The 9,201-nt window shown below is 37.9% G+C and overlaps 2 protein-coding genes across 2 annotated transcripts; one reads left to right on the forward strand and one right to left on the reverse strand.

Moving 5' to 3' along the window:
- Window positions 1–526: 526 nt before the first annotated feature.
- LOC118735424 (U1 small nuclear ribonucleoprotein 70 kDa) lies at window positions 527–4,774 on the forward strand. The gene is made up of 2 exons (XM_036465160.1): window positions 527–707; window positions 767–4,774. The coding sequence occupies exon 2, from the start codon at window positions 817–819 to the stop codon at window positions 2,116–2,118; it is 1,302 nt and encodes a 433-aa protein (XP_036321053.1). The 5' UTR covers window positions 527–707; window positions 767–816; the 3' UTR covers window positions 2,119–4,774.
- Window positions 4,775–6,685: 1,911 nt separating this feature from the next.
- LOC118735425 (oxygen-dependent coproporphyrinogen-III oxidase) lies at window positions 6,686–8,261 on the reverse strand. The gene has a single exon (XM_036465161.1). It carries the CDS (start codon window positions 8,081–8,083, stop codon window positions 6,923–6,925), a length of 1,161 nt encoding a protein of 386 aa, XP_036321054.1. The 5' UTR covers window positions 8,084–8,261; the 3' UTR covers window positions 6,686–6,922.
- Between the last annotated feature and the right edge of the window lie 940 nt (window positions 8,262–9,201).

Consider the following 9,201-nt stretch of genomic DNA (forward strand, 5'->3'; position numbering starts at 1 on the left):
GTACAAACGAAAAAATATAACAACAATGCCATTGTTAATATGTTGGAGTAGTTTTGGGCTACTCTGATGTAATGCAGGGATGGAGTATATGGTCCTGCCCTAGGACATCGCAATGTTAATTGGACCATATTTTTTATATGAATTGTGGTTAATTTTGGAGTACTCCTTGGTCCTTAGGGAGTACTCTTTACACGCATGCATGGAGTAGTCGCGATCTTTGCAGGGTTGTCAATAAATATTGAACGTGTAGCACTTTCAAAACGCGATCCATACATTTCGTCAGTATATCTTGTACTCTCATAATGCGAACATCGAAAACGTATTCGCTATTCCTTCGTTTTCGTTGCTTAAAACCTTACAAAACAAGTTGAAAAAATTGTAATTAACATTGGAAATTTTAAAATAATTGTGGAATGCATTAAGTTGAAATCCGGCTGCTGGCCTATGTAAACTCGTTGTTACCATAAATCGTACGTGATTTAAAACAAACAAACCCTGCTTGACCATTTAGCAATCACGACGCTTGCAACCCTGCTTGGTAAAACGTCAAGCTTGGATTTTGTACGCCATTTGTTAAAAATTTCTACACCAGGGAAAATACTGCCTGACGCAGAAATTAGTAAATTTAATTAGAAAATCAGCTTAGGCTGCACTGAACTGGCAAAGGTTGCGATTATTTTGCTAATTTAACTGTATGGACTTTTAAGGTAGGTTTTTTTTTTACTTCGGAAAACTAACCAAATTTTTAACCTCATTTTTTACCCAGGTTTGTATTGGTAGACGCTCCGTTGGACCAGGTAAAAGGTAATAGACAAAATGACTCAATATCTACCGCCGAATTTGTTGGCGCTATTTGCCGCCCGTGATCCAATACCTTTTATGCCACCAGTGGATAAGTTGCCACATGAAAAGAAATCTCGTGGTTATCTTGGTATTGGTGGTTTCCTTGGTGAGTTTGAAGACCCAAAAGACACGCCGCCTGCAAAGCGCGTTGAGACTCGTCAAGAACGTTTGGAACGTCGGCGTAGGGAGAAGGCAGAACAAGTTGCTTATAAATTGGAACGAGAAATAGCACTGTGGGATCCGCAAGAAATCAAAAACGCAACAGAAGATCCATTTCGCACATTGTTTGTGGCACGTATTAATTATGACACATCTGAATCAAAATTGAGACGTGAGTTTGAAATTTATGGACCTATCAAAAAAATAGTTATGATAACGGATCAAGAATCGAGTAAGCCCAAAGGTTATGCATTCATCGAATATGAACATGAACGAGATATGCATGCCGCCTACAAACATGCAGATGGTAAGAAAATCGATAGTAAGCGTGTATTGGTTGACGTAGAACGCGCACGTACGGTAAAAGGATGGTTACCACGCCGTTTGGGTGGTGGCTTGGGAGGAACACGTAGAGGTGGTAATGATGTCAACATCAAGCACTCTGGTAGAGAGGACAATGAAAGGGAACGTGAACGCTACCGTCTCGAGCGGGAGCGCGAAGATCGCGAAACCGTAAGAGTTGTAGAACGTAATCGTTTCGGCAGTGTTGACCCTGTGCGGCGTCGTTCGCGTTCTCGAGAACGCTTACGTGAACGTGAAAGGGAGCGCTCAAGACGTTCGCGCAGCAAATCACGTGAGCGGAGGAGAAGGCGAGGTGGTAGTCGTGAACGCGAATATGACGATGTCGAAAAACGTGACAGACGCGAGAAAGATCGTGAGCGCGATCGTGAACGTGAACGCGAAAGAGATAAGAAGAAGAGACGCTCCAAATCCAGGGAGCGTGATTCATCCAGAGAGAGACGTGATAAGAAACGTGAGCGCGATCGCCGTGACAAGGACCGCGATCGTGGAGATCGTGACATTAAGGAACGTAAGCCGGACTTCCGTGACATCGATATTAAGATCAAGGAAGAACCAATAGATGATGGTTATCCAACTTATCCTATGAATTCCTATCAAACGTCTGGTATAAAGCGAGAAGACGACGAAGAGCAGGAAGAAAAATTCCGGCCACCGCAAGATATGTTCAGCGTTCCACCACCCCCAATACCTGGACGTGGTCTTGGTGAGAATGGACAGAACCCCAATGATGGTCAGCAATCATGGTGGCGTTGAGGTTTATTTGTATATTACAAAATGGATAGTAACAGTTATTTTCCACTTTCCATATTTTACCACAATTTTCAATTTAGCGTTTGAACTAATGCAAATTCGAGATTTACATGATAGGTACAAAATTTTATTATGATCTTAAAAATATTGACAGACGTAATCAATTGCCCATTGATTTGTTGGCTATAGTAAATCGTTTCTTCAAATTTTATTAATCATAGTGCAAACGCTAAAGTTTTAATAGTTTTAAATTATTAGGGCAAACAATATTTGAAATTCCAATACATACATACCTACCAACACATTTTCGTCTTGCTTCCGCGGCGGGCTAGAATCCACAAACAGAAAACTTTCGAAAAAAATATACATAGTATGTATGAAAAGCCAATTATGTCGAGACTATCAGATCATTTTCTTTTGGACTCAAGGCGAATTTATATATGAATTCTCCTTGGTTTGGACTGTGGAAATTTTAGTCTCCATAGAATTATTAATAGATACATTTTTAAATTTACAAACTCGATTTTTCTTGCTTTTCGGTTGTTTTTATTAGTAACAAGTGGCTACGTTTTTAAAAACTGAATTAGTAAATTTAACTTTTGTTTGTAAATTTAATCGAAAATTGGACGCTGATATATGTATATTTGAATTAAAATTTTGTTTGCTGCACTTAATATAATTAAACATATATAAATTAATATGTAATTTAAACATATAAAACGTAATAATCGCAACCGTAATGTAAGGAAGAAGATCCAAAATGCAAAGAGTAAGTAAAAAAAAAGAATTGGAGACTATTGTTTTTACTTGCGGCAACCTGCACCCAAATGTTTTGGAGTTCTACACTTGAGAGAAACCACACTAAACCCAAAGCAGCCTGCAAAACAGAACCAGAGTTTCCGGCAGAAAGTTGGAGAAGCAAGTAAAAATGCCTTGCCTGTGTTTGGAGTCAGTGAGTAAATTGTGTAGAAGGTAGTAAGCCAGTCCTATGGTGGTGCATGGGACGGTAATTCAAACAAATTTTGAATGGTTATCGTAAGGCTCAGTTCTATGGTTTTTATACATACCCACTTCCCACACTCTATACAACTTATATGCAAATTTTAATGGCATTGAAAGTAACTCGTCAATTTTAATTATCTTTTCTCTTTTTCCAGTTTGAGTAATCAATATTCAAAACTAAGAAATTTTAACTAATGCTTTGCGCATTACGGGGAAGGTATGCATTTCAAAACAGACAAAATGTGAACGGGTAAAAGATTTAGATCGAAGGGTAATTACTCCTGAATTAAATATGCTTAAAATCTACACACATTTCAATTACATGTTTTACAAAAATATGTAAATGTCGAAAAAACATTGTAACGGTAAAGGTAATGTTTAAGTATGCAAGAATACTAATGATTTTCCCATTCTAGGGGATCGAACGTACACCTTGCCCACTGACTCCCCAAGTTTGCGTATCGGAAGCGGTTAGCACAATTAGTGATCATATGTAGGTATGCTCGAATGTAAGTTGAACTAATGCAAAATTGCAATAGCTGTCTCAGTAAGTGGTTGTGTCGAGTTTCTGTGTGAATATATTTTGTGGGTTAAAAGGGTGCGATTTTTAAGCTATGTAGTGACCAACAAAGTGTAAAGTTGTTTGGCATATTAAAAGTTGAAAGAAAGATTTTATGAATTGCAGATTTTTCAAATCCATATCTAGGGATTATTTTAATAAAAATATTGTATACCGTTCATATTGAAATCTGTAATTGTAAATGCAAATGTGCTGCGATAGCTTTTTATTACCAGCATACTGTAGTTGGGCGTTATCGATCGATTTTATCAAATGTGTAATAGTAAGAAATAATGGATCTCAATGAATGTTTTAGAATGATTTAAAAAACAAAAACATTTGATTTCTAATCTATAATGATGTTCTTGATCTTCATAATTACGCTAAGTCTTATCTAAAAACCTTCGTCACTTTAGATAGCTTGTTGCTATATTCTACATGAATTAACTTGTTGGTCACTATAGGCAAGAAGCGTGTGGTAAGGCGATTAAAGTATAAAAGGGTTTTCAAAAGTAGCGCGTCGGTAAGCGCGTATCATCATTAGTCGGCGGATTTGCTCATGGATTTGGTAACCAATTATGATTTAGTCAGCATAGTTGGTTGACAGACTAAACCAAAACGTTTTTGAATGTGTAGCTAATGGTATAATATGGTGTGGTGTGGATTCCCTGCCGTTGTTTCATTTGTAAGTGGTTGGTAATATTCTCCAGATTAGCCATGAACGGCTACTCTTGAAGCTCGTCAAGCATATCACTGGTAAATTTAAATGCACTTAGCATGTACCATATACACTTTTACTTACATTTTCATAATTGTGATTAAGTTACAGCGACTAATTGCCGACCAGCTAAGTGCCTATAATATTGGCTTCATATATCGACTAAAAATAAATAGTTCAAAAAAAGTCGAGTTTATTCTAAAACTTCTTCAGTTTATGTATAGCTCGAAAAAAGTGCAAAGCAAACTGAATATGATAACCAAACGATGACTGGGTTTTTTTCAGTAAGTTCCTAATCTTTTAGTATTGGATATTGAGTGGAATCATTGTGCATTGTTTTAAAGCTTCTCTTGAAAAATATAGTTTTTCGAACGTAAAAATGTCTGTTTAATTTATAACTATTGGCTGTGGTTAAGTATATTTTCTATTTACTAATTCTATTGGTAAGAACTTCGCTCTATGTCGCAATCGCACAAAAAAAGATCTTTTGACAATAACAAATCTGCCGCCCCTGCAACGTAGATCCCACCATCGAGTGAATGCTCTTTGATATTTTTTATATTTTTTTTTCATAATTAATTTGGCGGGGTTCCGCCACACGTGACGCCTACATAAGAGAAATGGTGGTGGAAATTTCTTTGTAATACCATTATGTTGTTATGTACACAACAAATCACAAAAGTTTGAATACAGAGAATTTTTCTCAATGTATGCAAAAAAATTGTTTCCCTGCTAACTTTATTAAAATATAGTTCACACTACAAAAAAAAAAACATAAAATCTACGTTGTTTGCAAGACTCAGGAAAATTCTATAGATTTCCATACTAATTTGCAACTTTCTAGTTAAATTCTTTAGAAAAATTCTAAATGCTGTTTTACAGCTCCTTCAATTTTAGTATAACAAAGGGCAACTTTGAAGTTGCTCAAAATCGCGCTAATTTTAGGCAATTTTTTTCTTTCATAGAAAGTATGTTCGACAATTTCTTTTTTTGTTATGGAAGAAAATATTAACACCATCTGCTAAGGAATTTGAAAGGAACTTCAAAATATAACCAAGGAATAAGGCAAGCTGGAACGATACTAGTGATAAGAAATACATACCTATAAACATAAGATCAAGTCTTCAGCGAAAATATCGTTACCTTAATTCACAAAGGCCCTAAAAAACATTTTATTTTTTTAATTTACAGAAGGAAAACCGGCAGGACTTTTTAAAAAGTGGCATGTAGTAATTGCGTTTTTTTTTGTACTAGCGCTTTAAATTTGTATTGAAGGTGTATTTTAATACATCTTACTAAAGCTGTGAAAAGTTTTAAAAAAAAGTGTTGGTTAGGGTCTTAGGAATTAAGCTAGCGATATACTCCCATAGTAAAAATGAATAGATATCGTCACCCGTATGCCAGAAGCCTGAATTCGTAAAAATGAGAATTTTGGAAAATCAAGCTTGAAAGCTTTTTTCACGAGACCTCTATATTTATGTAATTCAAATTGTAAAATAAGTGGTTTCCGTGTATGCATGGTATTCTGGGTTTTGGTATAACATAGAACATCTAAAGATTAATCAAATCAACACATTAACTCAAAACTGATAAACTTTCACATTCATGCTTCTGGCATAAGGGTGACGAAATTTTTTTTCTAGTGGGCTACTGGTAATCGATACATCTATGAAATTTTTACACAAGATTGGCCAGGTAGCGTACTTAACTCGACATTTATATTTTTTTGATTATGACACTATTGAAGTAAACGAGCGATATGTACAGAGATACTTTGCCGACCTAAACGGGGTTAGATCGCCGAAACTACAGCCCTTGGTCGTGTAAAACTCGAGTCATTCCGGTACGTAGAACCGTCTGTCGTGGGAATGTACACAATAGCCCAACTTCGCTCTGGCTATTGCAGCAGGTTAAACTCATACCTGAGCAGCCCAAACGCGGATGTGCCGAATGAGTGTCCGGCATGCGAAGAGACACCTGATGACTTGAAGCATCTCTTCGTATGCCCGGAAAACCCGACAACCCTAAGGCCTTTGTCCCTGTGGACCGACCCCATAGAGGCTGCACGCTTCTTAGGGCTGCCGTTAGTGGAACTTGACAACAACTGAGATATTAACCGATCTGGGCGGGGTTGTTGTAGCCGCTACAACAACAACAACAACGATATGTTAAATGACTTGTTCCAACAGTTATTTCCTTTGTGTGTATATATGGATTCACTCGCATGAAATTAAATGCTTTGCTATACATTCTAAATACATATTTGGGTGAAATGGAATAAAATGTACATCTTTGTTATAAAATATAGCAAAAATTGCGCTTTATTCTCTTTTAAATACTATGTTGTTTAACAAATAGGTACCATTGTTCAACCACGAACAACAACTCTTCAACAATCAAAGGCTGAAAAACAATAAAAATCCGTGTTTTCTCTTCAAATAATCCTCACAGACCTTGCATATAAAGAATTTCAGTTAACACGTCAATATGTTAGTGCTTGGGTATATTTTTAATATGTTTTAACAGCTTTAAGCCTTTGCTAGCCATTCCTTAGGGTTTTGGAGCACTTCCAATAGCTTGCCCTCTCTTGAGTTAGGCTGCACCGTGTGCATGTATTCCCAGCGCGCCGTCAATGGCAATGACATTAAAATGCTCTCATATCTCGCGCCGGGTGTATACAGTCCAAATTTAGTACCCCTGTCGTAGATAAGATTAAATTCCACATATCGGCCACGTCGCAGAAGCTGCCATTGACGTTCACGCTCGCCGTAATCGTCGTTTTTGTGTTGGCGTATAAGTGGCAAGTAAGAAGGAATTACAGAACTCGCACAGCTTGTGACAAACTTAAATGCCTCCTTCTGACTTGGTGTGTCTATATCATCAAAAAATATACCGCCGATGCCACGACTTTCTTTTCTATGTGTAATACGGAAGTAATCGTCACACCACTTCTTAAAACGTGGGTAATAACTGGTGTCGTGTTCATCGCAGGCATCCTTTAGCGTCTTATGAAAATGTACTGCATCTTCCTCATTTAAGTAATATGGCGTAAGATCGGTGCCTCCTCCAAACCACCATTGCTTTTGTCCATCACTTTCCACTTCGAAGTAGCGATAATTAAAATGTATAGTCGGAACATAAGGATTTCGCGGATGTATAACCGCACTTACACCAGCTGCAAAGAAAGGCAACTTCTTTCCCTCTTCCAATTTCTTACCGCGGGTTCTCATCTGCTGCACCGCACCTGGCGGCAACATGCCAGTCACTACAGATATGTTTACGCCTGCTTTCTCGAATACTTCACCATCTTGCAGAACGCAAGTAATGCCACCACCACCCTCGGCTCGTAACCAGCGGTCAACTATGAATTTTTGTCCCGCATACTCTTCGGCCTCTAGTGCACGGCAAAAATCTGCTTGTATTTTCATGATCATTAGTTCCATTTTAGTACGCATATCATCCTCATTGTCCATTAGCGTGCTTATATCTGTTATCGGTTCAGCCATATAGACGGAAGTGTTAAGCTTGCGTTTTCTAGCTGCTTCCATTTGAACAAAGGATACGGAAGCAGCGGTAGCGAAACCGACACCGAAAATTAAATATGGCACCTTACGAGCGCCATTACGTCTTGCCAGCTGATAGGCGGCTAAAGATGCTAAAGTTTGGCGTATACTTCTGGTGAAAGACATTGCACTAACTGGCAATAATCGCAACACAAATAATGTTTATCTTCATAAATGAAAGTTGCTATTAACGTATGATGGACGACGTGACTGCGACAAGGTAAATTGCTATGCTGTGTTGTAGCGGGACATTGATCACCTGCTGATCAGGGCTGCCAGATTGGCTTAAACCGTGCCATTTTTGGGCCTATTTTACTTGAAATGGCACTTAATCTTTCTATTTGGCACAAAGTGCCAAAATGTCACTTTTGAAATATAGTAATATTATAATACATTTTATTGAAATCCTTTGCGTGTTCTACTTTTTCTCAACTAAATTTTTCTAATTTTAATGCTTAATGAGAAGAACTAAAAATAATCCACCTTTTTGGGCGTTTATTTTTCTATTTGGCACATTTTGGCACTTTTTTATCCTTAATATGGCACTTCATAGCTAAGTAGAGTTGGCAGCCCTGCTGCTGATTTTGGCCTGTTATATTGTTACGATTATCCTTGAACCCTCGTCCGGATTACCCAAATATGCTCGGGCTCGTATCGCTGGATTGTTAAATAAATGCTAACGTTGACCAAATTGTAGTACAATTAACTTTATTGTACAACAAACAATTTACAATACTTGCTAATACAGTAAAAAACACTTTACAATACTTGTTAAAGCAATAACAACGCTTTACTACTTGTTAACACAATTAAACTTATAGCTTGCTTATTCGCCACTCAATTCTCCGCTCACTTTACTTGTAGCTTGCTGACTTGTAACTAACTCACCTCGTGGTGGCGGCGCCCTTATATACCTGCGCTGGCACTTATGGCAACTCTAGAACATTCTGAAGTTTATCGCTCATTCTCTTTCGCTCGCTGTTCGCAGTGTTCATCCAACTTGACGTTTCTCTTTGTGGAACATTCTACGTCATTCTTCGAACATTCTGCCTATTTCTCGTTGTTCGCTTTGTGTTGCCGCAGTATTCGCCACACTGCCCTCCACCTAAGTCTGATCGTCCCGATCAGACACACTTGCGGTTCCAAACGCTGCAAGCCTTTCCAAGTGGACCACCTTCATCTTGTTTCTTGGTCTCCCGACGGTCTGGATCCGATACACTACGTCATTTAGCCGTTTTACGACC

The sequence above is a fragment of the Rhagoletis pomonella genome, unplaced genomic scaffold, assembly GCF_013731165.1.
Source record: "Rhagoletis pomonella isolate Grant_MI unplaced genomic scaffold, Rhpom_1.0 Rhpom_scaffold_00003, whole genome shotgun sequence".
Taxonomy (NCBI): Eukaryota; Metazoa; Arthropoda; class Insecta; order Diptera; family Tephritidae; genus Rhagoletis; species Rhagoletis pomonella.

What these genes read in the sequence shown, in the direction of transcription:
- LOC118735425 (XM_036465161.1), bottom strand. Translation starts at nt 8,083, where the DNA reads ATGTCTTTCACCAGAAGTATACGCCAAACTTTAGCATCTTTAGCCGCC.
- LOC118735424 (XM_036465160.1), top strand. Translation starts at nt 817, where the DNA reads ATGACTCAATATCTACCGCCGAATTTGTTGGCGCTATTTGCCGCCCGT.